At 42.7% G+C, this 20,241-nt stretch overlaps 1 protein-coding gene across 6 annotated transcripts in view; it reads right to left on the reverse strand.

Moving 5' to 3' along the window:
- The window catches only part of svopl (SVOP-like), a 131,031-nt gene that overhangs the window by 22,640 nt on the left and 88,150 nt on the right, over nt 1-20,241 (reverse strand). For 5 of the 6 annotated variants that reach the window (XM_063058261.1, XM_063058266.1, XM_063058264.1 and 2 more), the window contains 4 exons: nt 19,861-19,986; nt 5,221-5,349; nt 2,097-2,170; nt 722-906 (listed from right to left, as the gene is read on the reverse strand). In XM_063058261.1, the coding sequence (XP_062914331.1) occupies nt 722-906; nt 2,097-2,170; nt 5,221-5,349; nt 19,861-19,986 (514 nt within the window). The remainder of the gene's footprint in view (nt 1-721; nt 907-2,096; nt 2,171-5,220; nt 5,350-19,860; nt 19,987-20,241) is intronic. The other variant, XM_063058265.1, reaches the window with a different exon arrangement.

Here is a 20,241-nt window from a genome sequence, read left to right on the forward strand (position 1 = left end):
AGGAATTTACCAGGACAGTTGATGAAGACAAGGCAGTGGATGCGTCTGCATTTACTCTAACAAGGCATTAGATAAGGTCCTGCATGGGAGGTTGGTCAAAAAGGTACAGTTGCTTGGTATTCAAGATGAGGTATTAAATTGGATTAGACATTGGCCTTGCGGAAGACACTATAGAATAGTAGTAGATGGTTACCTCTCTGACTGGAGGCCTGTGACGTGGTATGCTGCAGGGATCAGTGCTGTGTCCACTATCGTTTGTCATCCATATCAATGACCTATTTGATCTAATGATCTAATGTGGCTATTTCGATCAGCAAATTTGCGAATGACACCAAAAGCTTACGCAAAAGCAGAATAACATTCCTTGCTAAGGAAAAAGCAGATGTTTCCCGGAATTTTAATTGTAGTTGCAGAAGTCATGAGAAGTTAATGGTGTAACTGTTGCAATGAATTTCTAGTTGTGCATTAGTACCTTGGAATTTGACATCCATTTATTGTTGGATTTTAACTCCATGGATTTCTGGATAATTATTTTAACTGTCTAAAACTGTCTTATATATTGGAAATCTCAGGAGTATCAGCCACTCCATTAGCTTTGAACATAAACGTTACTTAACAAAAAGTTCAAAACTATGTAGCCAACATCTTGAAAACTGACAATTACATGTAACAGTAGAATAATATTTTAACTTTTAAATGACATTTTTGTTCGTATTCTTACACATGAATTCTCCTAAAGTGCTGATAACCATGGTCTGGTAATCTGCAGCTTCGAACATTTTACAATGGCAAGTTTCCAGTGAATTATACACATTTGATCCTTCAGGAACACCACAGACAGGATTGTTTTCCAAGAGTTCTGAGCTGGTTAAGACGAGCCCGTAATAAGCGAATGCTGTTCCCAACCTAGACAGAAACACGTAGGCAAATTATATCAAACACTGTCTTCAGCTCAAGTTATTTTATTAAATAAATTTCACAACTTTTCTTTCAGAAAAAACTTTTTAAATACTAGCAAATTGGCACAGTCCTGACACATTTGCGTCAAGTCAAGCAGGCTGAGAGTGTTTCAATAGTCCCACTGTATTATTGATAAACCATTTTAAGTCTTCATCAAACTGAGAGGTCAAGATCCCTACGCCGTAACCTGAAGTGCACCTCTCCCAAAATGTAACTACACGTCACAGCAACGCAGACCCCAACAACTGTGATTGGTCCGCTTGGTGGCATCACATTTCCTCCTACGCTGCAATAGCTTCCCATTGAGCGACTGAAGGGCAGGGAAGGAACTCTGGCTGCAATGCCTTCCATAAAGTTTTACAGACCTCCGAAATTATGGAGGACACATTTCGCTTTAATGAAAACAGATGCTCACTTTAAACTAGTTTACCCCGAGGAAGACTACCATGACCATGAAGCCTTGTGCGGGCAGGTGTGTGCGCATGCGCGATGTGCCCAAGTTGCAGAGCGACGCAGACACACCAACGCACAAGTATAAATGCTCACAACACATGTGGGCCACTTGCGTAGGTTATAGTGTCGAGTTGACGTACAAGTATAAATCAGCCTTTACAGTGATCAAATAATCTATCGCAGTTCAATGAGCTAATTCTCATTTCACAGGCTCAGGTGGGAACGGGAGGGTTATTATTTTATATATTTACAGGCCTTCCAGCCCATTGAGCCCATACTGCCCAATTATGCCTTGTAACCAATGAACCTACCACCCATTCTTTGGAATGTGGGAGGAAACTAGAGCAGTGAGAGGAGACTCACACATCACAGAATGAACATATAAACCCCTTACAGACAGCAGCGGGCACTGAACCCGCGTTATGCATTATGCTGCCTGCTGTGTTACCATGCCATCCCTGCAGAAGCTACAGACTACCTGAACATGGTTATTGGTGTTTGTGGAGCCACCACACAAAAATACTCATGCATTTCAAAAGAGGGGTAAATAAAAGGACAATAGCAAAAACAACTAGAGAAATAAATAATTAGAAAACATGTCAGGAAAGGGACAAAATACTGCAATTTGTAGGTTATGTTATAATTACTTTTAACTTTAATATCAGCAGGTATCCAATATTTACCATATGAACCAGCATTGCAGTGTTGTGCGTCTATATTCAGAATCTACCAAGTCAAAGATACTTCCCTTCCTTACCTGTCAATAAAAAGAAATCCAAGTTGGTCACTGGGAAAACTTATTGTTTCTAGCAGTAAGGCACAATAACATCTGATCATGTTTAGTAACTTCGACCTGTACCAAAGTTTGCATTCCCAGCTTTAGTGTAGGCTGAGAGGTGACTCCAGGTTTTGGGCACTCTCTGCTTTGGGACATAATGTAACAGGAACACCTCACTTTCCCTCTTTAAAAATCTTTGGAATATGCTTCGTCTCCAACGAACTTTCATTCAGGCTCTCCAAACTCTTTCATCTTGACTTTAACCCACTACTTCCTTTAACCCACTACTAGTTGCTGCTATTTCAATGGTTGCAATTAACCAGTGATGCACTGCTCTGGAAACCATTCATAGCCTCTAGTTACATCAAAGTAACTCACAGAGATTACAGCAGTTTCAAGTAGCAACAAGATAATGACTAGAGAATGGTCAGAGTGAGAACTCTGCTGCATAAACGACCTGGATGAAAACTTAAATGGGTGGGTTTGTAATGTTGCAAACTATACAACTATTGGCGGTATTGTGAATGGTGTAGGAAACAGCAAAGGATACAGCAGAATATAGATCAGTTGCAGATTTTGTCTAAGTTGCAGAAAGGTGGAAAGTAATGTCCAGGCAAAGATAGTTTACAAATAGCGTGCAGTAAACCCAGGGTCGAGATGTCTTTGCAGAACATAGCTTCCCTTTGCACAGCAGGGGACTGGAACCATTTGGCATACAGAGACAAATCAGGATGCAAACAAAGGACACTGGGGTGATGGTTACTACTGGTCAGTTACTGCACTAATTCTGAAGTAGCATTGGATCTTAATGTGCCGATTCTATTGGCTATCAATACCTGCATTACTGTAGTATAATAGGTGAATGATCATGCAAATAAGGAATTTTAACAAACATAAGGTTACCGATTGGTCAATATCTGTAACCAACTAGTCGATTTCTGTATACAAATGGTATTTCTTTGTTCAGACTTCAGAACGGTGTGGTGACATGGATAATGCCGTTCTCCTTGTGCACAGGTAAATAATTGTGCTTGAGGAACAAGAGCCAGGTTTCAGTCACCAGTTAATCAGCAATAATAATATTGGCGCAGAGATATCGGGGGGGGGGGGAATTTAACATGGCTAAACGTGATGTGTTGCAATATAGGAGATCAAATATAAAGAGACAGTACATACACTGTTAATGGCAAGACCGTTAATAGTGTTGATAAGCAGAGGGATCTTGAGATCCAAGTTTACAGCTCCCTTAAAGTGACTACATAAGTTGCTAAGGTGGTAAAGATGGCATATGGAATGCTTGCATCTATTAGTTGAGGAACTGAGTTTAAGAGTCCAGAAATTATGTGCAGCTTTTAAAACCTCTATCAAGGCTGCATCTTGGAGTATTGTATTTAGTTCTGGTCGCCTTATTGCAGGAAGGTTATGGGGGCTTTGGAGAGGAGTCAGAAGAGGGTCACCAGGATTCTGCCTGGATTAGAGGGCATGTGCTACAAGGAGAGGTTGGACAAACTTGGTTTATTTTCTCTGGAGTTGTCGAGGCAGACCTGATAGAGGTTTATAATATTGTGAGAAGATAGAGTAGACAGCCAATATCTCTTTCCCAGGGTTAAAATGTCTAATACCAGAGGACATGCATTTAAGGTGAGAGGGCTAAATTCAAAGGAGATGCATGAGGCAAGTTCTTGCAGAGAGTAATGGATGCCTGGAATGTAATACCTGGAGCAGTGATAAAGGCAAACATGATAGAGTTGTTCAAGAGGCTCTCAGATAGATACATGAATGGGCAGGGATTGGAAGGATATGGACTTGGTGTAGGCAGAAGGGATTAGTTTAGTGGGCATTTGATTATTAATTTCATTAGTTTAGCACAACCTTCTTTGCTGAAGGGCTTGTTCCTATGCTGTCTTCTTTTATTTCTATGTTCTATGTTTTATTCAAGTCAAGTAGGCTTTAGTGATTTGTGCACAAGTATGGTGATACAATGAAACACTTGCTTGCAACATTGCAAGCACTTTTCAATGAAGATGTCTACAGGAAAAGATATCAGGAAGGTTGGAAGAGTACTGAGAAAATTTACTAGGATATTAGATTAGATTAGATATTTGCTGGGACTTGAGGACCAGAGTTATAGAGAAAAGTTGAATAGGTTAGGTCCTTTTCCCTGGAGAATGGGGGGAGATTTGTTAGAGGTACACAAAATTATGTGGAATATTGATAAGGAAAATGCAAACAGTTTTTTTCCCCCACTGAGGTTGGGTGAGACCAGAACTAGAGGTCATAGATTACGGGTGAAAGGTGCAATATTTAAAGGGAACCTGGGAGGGAACTTCTTTGCTCAGAGAGTGATATGAGAGTAGAACGAGCTGCTAGCAGAAGTGGTGGATGCGGGTTCGACAGCAATACTTGAGAGAAGTTTGGAGAGGTACATGGGCAGGAGGGGAATGGGAGGGGCTAGACAAAATAACAGTTCAGCACAGACTAGAAGGTCCAAAGGATCCATTTCTGTGCTGTAGAGCCCTTTGACTCTGTGATTCTCTGATCTAATGGTGATGGAAATACCAAGGGAGACTATCTTACTGACTCAGTTTAAGCTCTCCACCAGAATATTTCAGAATTACTCCTGCTGCCCATCCATATCTTTTCACTGAAGGAATATATTAATGCATGCTCCATTTGACACTTATTGATACCCCATTGAATTTATTGAATGCAGGACCAGTTTTATTGGAGAAAGCCTCTTATTACCTTGCATAACCATACTAGTCCAACACTGCTATCTTTGGCTCTTTGAGAATCTCGTAGTCAATCAGTTTTATTCTCTGTTTCCTTCTTGATCTCTTTCTCTCACGTCAACTAGTTGTTTAGATTTCCAGAACAATATGAAATTTTGCATCTTTCCTTCTAGGGGTTGGAAATTCACTAATCTTACATACATTCTAAAAAGTATTAAGCAAAGATCTTATCGGTAATGTGTTCTTGGGACACTGAGAATTTACCCCCAACAAAGGCAAGACCATTTTTGAACTTACCATTTGTGTTTCTACCAAAGAACCCTGAGGAAGGCAGGAGCGGTTCATCTTTGCAATGTAATTCAGAGTCTGCCTGGCGCTCTGAGTGTTTCCTACAGAAACGTTATACCGTGCTGACTCTGGGATGCACTGAAAAAGAGGCAAAAGTAGAACATGATCAGCTGGTTATTGGGAAGAAAATGCAGGATGGACTGGATAAATATTTGGTTGATTCACAACATGGAGTGTCTCTGACCAAGGGTGACACTTACTGCTGATCTGTAACTATTATTGAACCTGATAGCTTGCAAAGTTGTTTATATTGCTTTGGGACTGAAGTCACATACAGTAAAGAAAATGTGGTTCCACGTTCTTTGGAGTTTAGAAAAATAAAACATTTAAGGTCCTTGGGGCACATGACGAGGTAAATATCAAGATGTTTCCACTCATGGGTGGGTCTCAAACAAGTTGACATACAGTGGTTACAGGACTGGGGTAATTTAGGACCAGGGGTTTAATCGGAACCTCTCACAGAGTGATTAGTCGCTGGTATTTTCTATCCCAAAGGATTTTGGAGGCTGGATCATTGGGGATTTTAAAGAGAAAGGGGATAAATCTCCAAAGATAACAGATCAGTCAAGACCATATTGAATGGTAAAGCACATTAAGGGGCCAAATGGCCTGCTCTAGCTCCTACTTTATTATGTCATTTCCCCTGATGACGATAGTGAATCAGTTGGGTTTTCATGATGGTACATTAACTTCCATAGTGGTATTGCTGATAACATTGGGGGTCAGGCAGCATCTACAGAAATCATCAGTCGACATATCATAACAAAACTTTTCATCAGGTCCGATCATTTCCCATTGCCTGACCTGTTGAGCTCCTCCAGCATTTTGTGTGTGTTGCTCAAGATTCCCATCATCTGCAGAAATCTTGAGACTCCTAATGTGTAGTTGAATGGTATAATCGGTGGGGCGGTGGGAAGAGACTGCAGATGCCGGAGGAACTTAACAGGTCGAGCAAGTCTGTTGTGGGAGAGGGGAACTGAATTATCAACATTTCAGTTCCTGATGTAGGGTTTTAATCTGACCCACTAAGTTCCTCCAGCAGTTTATGTGCTGCTCTAGGATTAATGTAAATGGGTGGTTACCGATTGGCATAGACTTGATGGGTTGAAGGGTCTGTGCCCAGTCTGAATCTCTTTATGACTTCATAATTGAGTTTAATCACCTCAGAGCCTGACTGGGATTTAAACACATCACAAACCTCTGGAATGTATATACTCAGCTGATATACCCCTGAAACTGTTCTGAGAGACTGGATTAATAAACAAGTGTGGTTGAAATGCAGACCTGGTCAAATAACTTCCCATGATTAACAAAAATATGCAACAAATATTTTTAAGAACACTTGAAGTGCAGTGAGTGCAGGAATAACCTGAGGGAAGGTTTGATCTCTGCCTATAATGAAGAGGGAAATGGAATGTGCTTATCTGGAGCTCACAGACAGACTCATGGTTATGGACGTTGTGGTATAATTTGGTCTGAACAAATAAAGGGCTGAGCCTTAATGCTCTGAAACACTAGGAGCAGTGTGGGTGGGGGGAGACTGACTGCACAAGCAAAGCTTGAAAGATTAAACGGTGCACAGTTCAGTGGGTCTTGAAATCATTAACATATTATTTATTCACACCAACAGCTAAGTGCCTTAGGTGACAATATCCATGGCTCAAATTCAACTCTATTAACAAAAGCAAAAATAATGTTTGAGGGGCTTTGTGGCTGGATGTGGGGCAAAGTAAATGGAGAACAGACCAATCAAGGATGTGTCTAGGTTCAGCGATGCCTTATGCGTTGTCATGGAGGGCCTCAGCAACTTCACCTTCCCTACTGAAAGGAGGAATCAATCCTGGAGTCAAGAACAGATGTCTGGGGACAGCAGGATCAGTCTCCCGGATTCCATGGAATAAAATTATCACTGGTCAGGAAACATTGAATACCTTGACACATTTGCCCACATCCTAATTTGTGAATTATTAAATTCCCCTCAATCTTCCCTCTCTAACCCTACATTTGCATCACTGCTCATAAGTCAGACCACTGGTACCCTCACCTCTCTCTTCTCCCCACCCTCAAGGCCTGCCCATATCTTCACTCCAATTCTGCACCTCCTTTCTTTTGTTCCACGGTCCACCACCATCTCTATCAGATCTCTTCTTCTTCAGCACTCTACCTTTTCTACCTACCACCTTCCAAATTCTTGCTTAATCTACCGCCCCCCCCCCGCTCACCTTCCCCCTCAGCTAGTCTAACCTACCATCTGCCTGCTTGTACTCTTTTCCCTCTCCCATCTTATTCTGGCTTCTGCCCCCTTCTTTTCCAGTCCTGATGAAGGGTCAGGGCCTGAAATGTCGACTCTTCATAAACGCTGCCTGACCTGCTGGGATTCCCCAGCATTTTGTGTGTGTTGCTCAAGATTTCCAGTATCTGCAGAATCTCTTATGTCACACATTTTCATTTGCCTAGACAGTGAGGGCCGATCTCCAGCTCCATACCTCTCCCTCATGACCCGCATCAGCAGAAGCCCTCCAGTTACCCATGCAACGCAGGCTATTTACCTCCCTTGTCTCTCCCCCTCCTTACCAGAGAAGAACCTTCAAAACATCAGGGAAACAGAGGAGCCCCTCCACAAATGAACCTTCACTATCAGCAAAGACCTGGGAATAACAGGAGCATGAGAAGACATGGACATTGGAGATGGGCAGAGGTTTGGATTTTTGCAGCAAGGTAAGAGTTAAATGTCCGGGCAAGAGCGGTTTGCAGATAGTGTCCAGTCTGCCCAGACAAGAAGGAACTGGTAGGTAAGGTCTTTGAAGTGTATAGTTTCCGTTCGCACAGCAGGGGACCAGAGTCATTTGTCATACTGAAACAAGACAAGCATGTAAAGGAAGGATGCAAGGCACACACACACCAACTAGAGGACAATTACCTTACTAACTTCAAAGTATCATCACTTGTTACCTCGTAGTTTCTATTGACTATTAACACCTCTATCACAAATGATGATTGATCACGCAAATAAGGAATTGGAACATTTTACCAGATGGTCAATATCTGTAATTGCTAGCCAATTCTGTAAAGTGGCATTTCTCTGTTATTCAGAACAGTGTGGTGACAGGGGCCATGCACAGGTAAATAAAGTCTGATGAGGAATGAGTGCAAGTTTTGAGATGCCAGTTAAGCAACATCAATAGTGCCATCAGTTAACCAAGTTCAGAATTCAGCCACATTGCATACCACACAGGTGTGGACCCAAGTTAGCACTGTACAAAGCAGACATGCAGAATAAAAATCTGAAATATTCTCTGCATAATACTCCTATATGGCATGCTCTTCATTTCCTAGTGTGACATGCACTAGGATAATAACAATAGCTCATTTGGCTGGAGAGGATATAGTACACGCAGTGGTGTCCACCATGTATAATTCACAACTTCCTTGGGTCTAGAAAGGCAAATCGTTTTATTTTCATGGTGACTCACACACTGAGTGAGCCAAATGGATGGCAGAAATAAGGGAAGCAGTGGAAAGCTTGTGCCTGACCGCACAGGGATATCTAAGCTTTGCTCAGGGCCAGATATAGATGCAGCACCTCCAGACCTGTGTGCAACATGGTATTTCCAGAGCAGCTGCTAGTAAATGAGTGGAAGGAGACATGAGAGACTTCAACTGCTGGAATCTGAAGTGAAGAATAAACTGCTGGAGGAACTCAGTGAGTCAGATGGCATCTGTAGGGGAAAATGGAGAGTTCATGTTTTGGGTCAAAACTGTGTTTTACAAAGTGGGAGAGATCAGTATTAGTTTATTATTGTCATGCGTACTGAAGTAAAGTGAAAAGCCTGTCCTGCATATTGTTCATGTAGATCTGATCATTACACAGTGTACTGTGGTAGAATAAGGTAAAACAATAAAAGAATGCAGAATAAAGTGTAAAGCTGCAGAACAAACACAAAATGCTGGAGAAACTCAGCAGGTCAAACAGCATCTATGGAAAGGAATAAGTTCATCAGAAAATATCAACTCTCTGTTGATGCTGCCTAACCTGCTGAGTTTCTCCAGCACTGTGTGTGTGTGTGTGTTGCATTGCTCTGGATTTCCTGAATCTTCAGAATCTCTTATGTTTACGACAGCTACAGAGGACATCAACAAAAGTACAGAGGAATCGAAGAAGTAAGTGTTAAAGGAAAGCACATGTTCCATCAGGCAGTAGAGAGTGTAAGGGGATCTATACTTTAGAGAGGACAGAGCACTCTAAGGAAGTGACCAAGCCACACTGCACACGCTAGCACTGAGATGTAAGAAGGCACCACATTCCAATCCTTTGCAGTGATCTCTCCATCTATAGAAAAATGTTCCCCCCACCCCATTCCTTAAGGTATTCAAATGGGTGTGCAGCCCCCCATAGAGGGCTTGAGGACCACGAATGCCTAGTGGGATATACAGAGCTCCAGTCTCAGTTATTCAAACCCACTGACCTGAAAGAAAGGGCTCGGTGGCTCATTGCTGAGAGCCTATAATGGGAATGATGATGATGAGGGATTGGAAGTGGGGTTTGCTATTGAGGTGTATACTCAATGCCTCACTTTCTGTCTTGTGTCTAGTATCTACAGTCATGGCATGGCAAACCTATGGTGTGCATGCCCAAGATGCCACGTACAAAACTTTTGTTGCCATGCGGTGCAGATCCTCAATTCTTTAAACCCCACCCATTAGAAAAAGATACATAATGATCATATCTACTGCCAAATGAATCTGCAAATAATTTTTTCAGTCCAAAAGCAGATATTTTCAAAGGAAATGTCTCACACCAGCTTGGAGCCAGCTAGATGGTGGCACGAACATCCAATTTTGGATGATACCTTTTGAAATCCTAGCAGATCTGGTGCAGACGTCAGTAAACAGTTACAATAACAATACTATGTAGGATTTATGTTATTTTTCAACTGTCTTTTTAAAAAAACTAATATTGATTTTTGAACAGGTTTTCTAAAATGCTTCATTTATTTCAATCTGTCGCTGTTGCACTTTTATTAATAGCAAAACGATGAATACACATAAATAATGATTCATCCTTTTTCCTTAAAAAAAAGGTCCATAATTATTGTTGCTTATTCATTTATCAATCTCAAAACTACCATGGCAGCTGAGAGAATGTTTTAGAAGATTATTGCTGATTTAGGCACACGCTGTCAGAAAGGTTTGCCACCCCCAACCTCACCCATCAAATCTGTCCTTGCATGTATGTGCAGGCCAGCTTCCTACGTCAGGCTGTAGAGTCAGGCCAGCCCTTCACTACCTCTACAGAAGCACAAAGTTTGCACTATGTTAGATTTTTTGGGAGAGGAAGAGACTGTTTACAGCAGCACAGAGTTAAACACATGGATGTCTTACAGACTCAACTTGTCATTTCTATATCCTGATTGATAAATACCCTTTGCCTGCACTGGCCTATAACATTTTCATATGTTCCAGTCTCTGTACATGCGGACTGGTGATAAATTAGTCCTGAGCATTGGGGAGAGTGCTTTGAGAGAGGCAGGTCAAATGGGAACAGCTGAGGTAACATGGACATTGAACAGATCAATTGATGGTGCCTGAATGAACTACCCATTCAGGAGGATCTAGCAGCCACCGACATCACACTTGCATCTACTTACTCCACTCTTTACCATCTTTACTATCATAATTGGCCAGACAACTCTAGTTATCCCATTAACAAGCCTGGTCTGTTATACTTCTTTAACATCTCATGTCCCTTGTTTTGGTTCTCGCCAGCCGTCACCCTGAGAGTCGGTTTCATGGTGCAGGAGCAGGGAATGCAGTTCACAAACACACGACAAAGACATCTTGGGAACTGCCCGTGAAAAATATTTCTGTGTTTCCAAACTAATTCTGCCGTCATGGTATGAAAGAGGTTCTCATCGAAGAATACTCCAGGGTGAACAGGAGAAATGGGGACACTTAAAGTCGCACGGGCACAGTTGGTGGTGCCCTACACCTGTAGGAAACAAGGCAGAGATACACACTCATTCATTCTGACTGGCAAAGCTGGTATGAGAGTCAGCCCTAGCAAACATGCCTTCTGCAGTTGAAAGGGGACCTGACGAAGGATCATTACCCTGCAACATTCACTCTGTTTCTCTTTCTACAGAAGCTGCCCAAACTGCTGAGCACCCTTACTGTTCATTCCTGTAAGTATGTGCTGGTGACTGAAAAATACCACAGCATTTCTGGCACTGCCCTAGAGTGACCCCAGATTAAAGTTAAGAGCAGTAGTCACTTTGTCAACCATAAGAAAATGTCTTGTACTACGTGTCTGCAAATGTCAATCACACACCCGATTAACAATCAGATTCTACTTTGTGTGCAGGGTACCTTTAGAAGCCAGTTTGTGTAAAATAGTGTGATGCATAATTGTACCTGAGACTGCCATTCATCGAGACTGACTGCATTCAATAAAGCACCCACCGTCAGGGGTGTACGCTTAGCCCACTGCTATACTCACTATATACACATGACTGCTTGGCTAGGCATAGCTCAAATACCATCTATAAATTTGCCGATGATACAACCATTGTTGGTAGAATCTCAGGTGGAGATGAGAGGGCGTACAGGAGTGAGATATGCCAACTAGTGGAGTGGAGTCACAGCAACAACCTGGCACTCAACGTCAGTAAGACGAAAGAGCTGGTTGTGGACTTCAGGAAGGTCAAGACGAAGGAACACATTCCAATCCTCATAAAGGGATCAGAAGTGAAGAGAGTGAGCAGTTTCAAGTTCCTGGGTGTCAAGACCTCTGAGGATCTAACCTGATCCCAACAAATCGATGCAGTTATAAAGAAGGCAAGACAGCGACTATACTTCATTAGGAGTTTGAAGAGATTTGGTATGTCAACAAATACACTCAAAAACTTGTATAGATATACCCTGGGAGAGCATTCTGACAGGCTGCATCACCAGATTGGGGGGGCTACTGCACAGGACCAAAAGAAGCTGCAGAAGGTTGTAAATTTAGTCAGCTCCATCTTGGGTACTAGCCGACAAAGTACCTACGACATCTTCAAGGAGTGCTGACTCAGAAAGGCAGCGTCCGTTATTAAGGACCTCCAGCACCCAACGCATGCCCTTTTCTCACTGTTACCATCAGGCAGGAGATACAGAAGCCTGAAGGTACACACTCAGCGATTCAGGAACAGCTTCTTCCCTTCTGCCATCCGATTCCTAAATGGACTTTGAACCCATGAACACTACCTCACTTTTTTAATATATATTATTCCTGTTTTTTGCACGATTTTAAATCTATTCAATATAGATACAGGTTTCCCCCGCTTTTCAAACGTTCGCTTTACGAAACCTCACTGTTACGAAAGACCTACATTAGTACCCTGTTTTCACTAACAGAAGGTGTTTTCACTGTTACGAAGAAAGGCAGCGCGCGAAAAAAATCAGCGCGTGATAAAAGGCAGCGCGTGCCCTGAGCAGCCACTCTCCCCCGGACTCAGAACTGCAATCTCGCCTGCATTGCTTAAACACGAGCCTGTGAGCAGCCGTTAGCAAGATGAGTTCTAAGGTATCGGAAAAGCCTAAAAGAGCTCGGAAGGCTGTTACACTTAGTGTAAAACTAGACATAATTAAGCGTTTCGATCATGGTGAACGAAGTAAGGACAAAGTGAGTCTGGCTTGCGGAAGCTGACGAAGATGATTTTAAAGAGGTTTTGGCATCCCATGACCAGGAACTGATAGATAAAGAGCTGATGCAATTAATTGGAAGAGGAAAGGATAACAATCGAAATCGAATGAGTAATGATAAAATACGACTTTAATTTTGAAAGGGTACGTCGTTTTAGGGGATATTTGCAAGGTGGTTTGAGTGCTTACAAACGTTTGTACAAAGAACTGTATGATAGAAAAATGCGCGAGGCGCAGCAGTCAGGCAAGCCTTCCACATCAGCCGCAGCAGACGATGAACCCCGATCTTCGACATCGAGGTAGGCAGTCATAGGAGAAGCTGAGCTGCCTGCTCTAATGGAAACAGACGACGGTGAGATGACACCCCAGTGTCCCACCACCCCAACACCCAGGTCGCAGACAGATACCGATTCGCGGAGAATGCAGCAGTAGCCAGGAGACACACAGCACACCTTTAAGAAAAAAGCGAAATAAACATGCTAATTAATTAGGTGCCGCCTGACACGTAATTGTCGGCCCAGATCAGAGGCGATACAATCCGGCAATCGGCACTGATCTGTGCCAACAATTACGTGCCGGGCGGCACCTAATTAATTAGCATGTTTGTTTCCGCTTTTTTCTTAAAGATGTGCTGTGCGCCTCCCGGCTACCACTGCATGCTTCATGGATCAGTATCGGTTCGCTGCCCGGAGGGTGGAGACCACTGCACCACCCAAACTTCGACGACTCAGTCTAACACACCACCATCAGTGTGCTGGGCGCTGTCCCAAGTCCAGTGAGTGATACTACACTGTACATACATTATTTCTACTTTATATCGGCTGTGTATTTTTATGTGTTATTTGGTATGATTTGGCAGCTTCATAGCTTAAAGGTTACTGGAGAGCGCTTGCGCCGTGTTTTTGCCGACAGCGCTTGCGTCAGATTTTCGCTACGGAGAACAGTTCAAGCAATGATTGTGGAAAAGTATTTCTACTTTATATAAGCTGTGTATTTATCATATCATTCCTGCTTTTACTATATGTTACTGTTATTTTAGGTTTTATGCATTATTTGGCATGATTTGGTAGGTTATTTTTGGGTCTGCACACACTCACAAAATTTTCCCATATAAATAAATGGTAATTGCTTCTTCGCTTTACAACATTCCGGCTTACGAACCGTTTCATAGGAACGCTCTACCTTCGGATGGCGGGGGAAACCTGTATACTATAATTGATTTACTTATTTACTTATTTTTTCCTCTTTTCCTTCTATATTTTGTATTGCATTGAACTGCTGCTGCTAAGTTAACAAATTTCATGACACATGCCGGTGATAATAAACCTGATTCTGATTCATTGAGCGTTCACCCGAAGATAGCTGTACGTTCACTGCGTGTTAAAATCACCTTGATGCTTGAAGAATAGACATTGGTACTATGACAACATTCTGTTAGATATATCTGAAATATATACCTCATGCACTTCCTCTTTAAAAAAAAACACATGGGCATGCATTGCAAATCCCCAGCACAATCAACAGACTGCATTGGTGGTCACTGACGCAAAACTATGCATTTCACTATATATTTCAATGTGACAAACAAAACTAAATGTTCTTCAGGCACAGCAAGAGGGAAAAAACTTTAGTTATGAGAGAGGTGAACTGCTGGGTCTCTGAGAGAGACAGATGGGTACATTTACCTATAATATTTATTGATCATGTGATCACAGACTGAGCCATGAACCTGAAGGACTGCAGACATCCCACCTCTCACGGGAGTTCCCGGAGTCTCCTGCAAATCGATAGCGGCTCCCTGATGCCCACAAATTACAGACAATAACCCGGAAATTGATTTTTTAGAGAGGGAGAGGGAAAGGGAAAAGAAAGAAAGAAAGAAAATGAATGAATCCTGCTTTACAGTCGACCTCTCTCTTTCTTCCATAGTCCATCAGTTCAGTTACTGCCGTCTGTAATGACACTGAAATCATCCGGACAACTGTCGGTGATGAAGTACAAAAGCCTGGCGAAGAAATTCCCAAGGCTGGCGGTGACAACCTGACTACGCAATGGAGTCTTAAAGGGAATTAGAGCGAGGTTTAAATTGGAGCGAAATTCCAAAATTGTCGGCTAAGACATCTTTAAAAATGCACTCGCAGCAAGCAAATTCTTCGGGGTTTTTTTTCCTGAAACACTTCCACTTACAGGTACGTCAAAGCCTGTGATGTGCTGTGTTTAAGTGCAGCCGTTTTCAGAAGAAAAAATGGTTTTAGTAAATACCCGGCCCCCACCGAGTTCTCGTCATTAGGACAGCGAACTGTTTACCTGGGCTGCGCACTTTATATGCATTTTGAATTACACTTTATTAAATAATATGGTAATATATTGCTTTACGTGGTGTGCATGATACATGTATTGTGGCTACACCGTGGTCCGGGCAGAGGTTGTTTCGTTTGTGGACAATCAGCCAGATGAAAATAAACTTGAACTTGAAGATACAGAACTTCTAAATCATTCATTTAAAATCCCCCATTTTGATGTAAAAACATAAGTTCTGATCCCGACTATTGCAGGCTGTGTGTGTGAGACTATGGATGTATATGCGATCGGACGTTGTCCGAATGGACGTGAAGCGGTGCACACGTGTAATAAGGATACACCTTATGCTTTTATTTCTTTTAGGGACCATACATATTAGGGAGGCTAATCGCAGGGAAGGCTGCTCAAGTATTTCACAGTTCTTTTCAGCAGAAAACCGAAGTCTGACAGAGAAGGTCACTAGAGCTGAGGTGTACTTTACATCTTTCATCGTTGAGCATAACCTGCCATTCCAGGTGTGTAAGCACACAGGCAAGCTATTCAGGAAAATGTTTCCTGATTCAGAAATAGCAAAAAACTATGCCTGCTTATCAACCAAGACAGCAGCAGCTGTGAACATGGCACATTAAGACAGAATTCAGAAGTCAGCGGTCTCACAAAACACTTGTGAATCTGATGTCTTGCAAAATTAACAAATTCACTGACACAGACTGCTATGAGGTTGAGACTTCCGGTTGAGATCTCCCTGAAATGAGTTTTTGCAGGGTGGGATGTCTGAGATACAGAGTGACAGACAAAATGCAGGGAGATCTCATCAAGTCAGGCAGCATCTGTGGAGAGAATTGAACAGTTGATAGAGGACACTTCATCTGTACTGATTGCTTTGTTTCTAACTTATGAGGAAGCCTCAAACCTTCCATTGTTTTACATTCATAAATATATATCACAGATCACTTCAAAATTCTTCACAAGTTACTATATATACAAATAATGCAGAGTCAAGTATCTTAGTGAAGCAGTTGGCAGAGCAGCTAATAAAGCTACTGCTTCACAGTTCCAGTAACCCTGGAGCAGTGTTGACCTCAAGTGCTGTCCACGTGGAGTTTGCGCGTCATCCCAGAAACGGTGTGGGATTCCCCCGTGGATCAAGTTTCCTTCCACAGGTTAGTAGGTTAATTGGCGCTTTCTAAGAAAACCAAGGTAGCATACCTGAACAAAAGCCAGACTCACCTAAGTTAAGAGCAAATGTTTTGAGAGGCTGGTTATAGACTACACCTGCAGCATGCTACCACCCACACTAGACCCCTACAATTCGCCTACCTACGGAACTGGTCTACCCACCATAGCCACAGGATTACACCCCATCCTCTCTCCCTACAATAAGGCTGATTTATACTTCTGTGTAGGCTCTACGCTGTAGCCTACACAAGTGGCCTACACCGTTGTGAGCATTTATACTTGTGCGTCGATGTGTCTGCGTCGCTCTGCAATTCACCGCCAAAACGCTAGTTGGCGGTGGGGTTTCTATGCCACTGTGTTGGGTTTCTTCGTGTACTTCAAGCAATGGCGACTGAAACTGAGCACATCATGTTGGATTAGGAGCTAATAAATGTTGAACAAGAGTTACTTGTATTGAAATTACTGCAGCGCAGAACAGAGAGAAGACGTTGGAGGAGATGATGTGTACGAGCATTGAATGGATTGAGGCAGAAGGAGGGTGAATTTTCTGTGCTTGTCCGGCCACTGAGAGACATGGACGAGGAAACGCATTTCAAATATTTTCGGATGTCGGCAAGTAGATTTGATGATTTGATGAGAAGATGCAACCAGAAATGCATAGGAGGAAATGCGATGCTACCAAGCGGACCAATCACAGTTGTCGCGGTCTGCAATGACACGTAGTTACTTTTTTGGGGAGGTGCATGTCAGGCTACGGCGTAGGGTACACGGCTACGCCGTACCTATGGCGTAGGTTCGACACTGAAGTATAAATTGGCCTTTTGAATGCTGTTCCTGGACTACAGTTCAGCATTCAACACCATAATTCCCTACAGACTTGACAGGAAGTTCAGAGACCTCAGCCTGCATCCCATCTTGTGCATCTGGATCCTAGACTTCCTGCCGGATCGCTGACAGGTGGTAAGGATGGGCTCCCTCACCTCTGCCCCTCTGGCTCTCAACACAGGTGCCCCCCAGGGTTGTGTCCTGAGTCCCCCCCTCTACTCCTTTACACCCATGACTGTGCTGCCACACGCAGCTCCAATCTGCTGATCAAATTCGCAGATGACATGACTTTGATCGGCTTTATTTCTAGTGGTAATGAGACAGCCTACAAAGGAGAGGTTGACACACTGACACAGTAGTACCAGGATAATAACCTCTCCTTCAATGTCCAAAAAAAACAAAATAACTGATTGTGGATTACAGGAGGAACAGAGACAGGCTCACCACAATCAACATCAATGGGTCTGCAGTTGAGAGGGCGAGTAGTTTCAAGTTCCTGGGTATACACCCTACCAATGACCTCACCTGGATCGTACATACCAGCTTTGTGACAAAAGACAACAGCATCTGTTCCACCTCAGGCGACTGAAAAAGTTCGGCATGGACTCCCAAATCCTCAAGACCTTCTATAGGGGCACCATTGAGAACATGCTGACTGGCTCTATCACCGCCTGCTATGGGAACTGCACCAACTTTGATCGCTGGGCACTGCAGAGAGTGGTACAGACAGTCCAGCATATCTGTGGATGCAAACCTTCCTCCACTGAGGATACTTACAGCAGGAGGTGCAGAAAGAAGGCCTGGAAGATCATCGGAGACACCAGTCATCCCAATCATAAACTGTTTCAGCTGCTTCCATCTGGCAAACGCGACTGCAGCATTAAAGCCAGGACCAACAGGCTACAGGGCAGCTTCTTTCTACAAACCATTAGTCTTTTAAATTCACATGTCTGTACATTGCAACAGAGTCATAATGCAAAAACTTTTACTCCCTCAAGTTGTGGGATGGATGTAAGATTTAAATAAATTCTAATTTCTGTCCCTGCAAGCTAACATTTTTAATTGGATGTAAAAGAGACACCCAAGTTCCTTAGGATGGCAAAACTTAGAACTTTTTGCTTGCATACAAGCTGATCAAATTTCAGTAGAGATCAGAGTCATGTGCAACCCCATATACCTGTAATTGCCATCCCAAAACTCCTACTACTGCTGGTGGGTTTGATTCCGTTCAGCCAGATGAAATGCATGCAGACTCACACAAGATCAGAGGTTGCTGGCAACATTGTGCTTGAATCAAGTGTACTGGTGATGCCAGGGCAGTGGAGAATTGTATAGGAAGGCAAAGAAATGGTGACTCAGGATGAGGGGAGGTGCACACCAGGAGAAGCATCTTATGGGAACAGAGGAAATAATACCTTTGGCAAGGAAAAGAACAGAGAGCTGATGAAAGAATGAACCTGCACTAATAAATCACACACACAAACCAAGAATTTTCTAAAATATGTCACAGTCAGCAAAGTCGGGTTGTTGCAGATGGAATGTAGGAAACCGAACAGCCAATGTACAAGCCATGAAGTAGCCCAAACAGAAATTTATTCAGTGACTGTATTATCTGCAGGAATAATGTGACCATCTCTCCCAGTTCTCTTCCAAGTTATTCCACTCTATCTTTCACATGAACCTGGGGCGGCACATTAATTCGGAAGATGAATATTTCCCCTTGATGGAGGCACTGGGGATGAAGTGTATGTATTTCGTGTTTAGGTGTTTGGACTGTTGCACAGACTCACAACCTTCTGATTCAGAGGACAACAAGCCAAGGCTGGCATCTGTCAACAGGACAACGAGAGGTTAGAAAGAAGTGCTGGTACCCGTGAGAAACGGGTGGAGAAGGAGACCCGTCAGCAGGAACCTTGGCATCTGACGCTGAGAGAAGTACCAGACAGAAATGGGAATAAGGGAACATAGAGAAGAATTGAAGTGGAAGGAGTTTTGTTTGTAAGATTCAAATGTTTTATAAAATTTTCATCAGTTAGCACTATACAAGGACTCCTTTAGAAACACTATTGCCTGTTGCTGCACAGTCCCACTGATCCAGGTTCGATTCCAATCTGGGTGCAAAGTTTCCACATGCTCCCTGACTATGTGGATTTCCCTTGGGTGTTCTGATTACCTCCCATATCGCAAAGGCATCCTGATAAGTTAATTAGCCTCTGTAATTCTTCCCTTCTGAAGGTAAGTGGCAGGACAGAGTCAGCAGCCAAATAATGGGCACACGAGAGAGAATAGGATACAGGAAAAATGGCCTGATAAGAACATTCAGAACAGACACAACGGGTCAAATAAGCAAACAACAGGAATTCTGCAGATGCTGGAAATTCAAGCAACACACATAAAAGTTGCTGGTGAACGCAGATAAGCCCATTTTGTGTCACAAGAAAACATGAAACAGGATATACATGTTCATGTTTTAGGTCTATGTTGTTCTTTGTGTAATACAAAAGGGCAAATATATGATCTGTTATCATTTTAGCCCATACAAATCCAAGACTTGTTGGATGCTGTAACTGTGAATCAGAGAGAGGAAGGACTTCTTGGCCTCACCTTAAACACCACCAGCAGAATGATACTCGGTAGGGTAGAAATGCGTACAAGCCATTGCCAACCCAGTGTAGGAATAATTAGGTAGGCCAAAAGGATCTCTATTGTGGATCCAGTGAGCCAGAAGATCTGTGAGAAAAGAAAGAGGTAAAAACTATAAAGAAGTGGAAAAGATCATGAACGTTAAGAGTGAAAATCAAGTCTATCAAATCTGGAGAGGGAAAAGGTGGGTTAAGATCTTGATTGGAGATCATTCACCAGAATTATCAAGAGGCCATTTACAATGTGGCAAATACAATATTAGCATTCATTTTGAGAGAACTAGAATATAAAAACAAGGATATAATGCTGAAGCTTTATAAAACTTTGATCAGACTGGACTTG

The sequence above is a fragment of the Mobula hypostoma genome, chromosome 9 (genome assembly GCF_963921235.1).
Source record: "Mobula hypostoma chromosome 9, sMobHyp1.1, whole genome shotgun sequence".
In the NCBI taxonomy this organism is placed as follows: Eukaryota; Metazoa; Chordata; class Chondrichthyes; order Myliobatiformes; family Myliobatidae; genus Mobula; species Mobula hypostoma.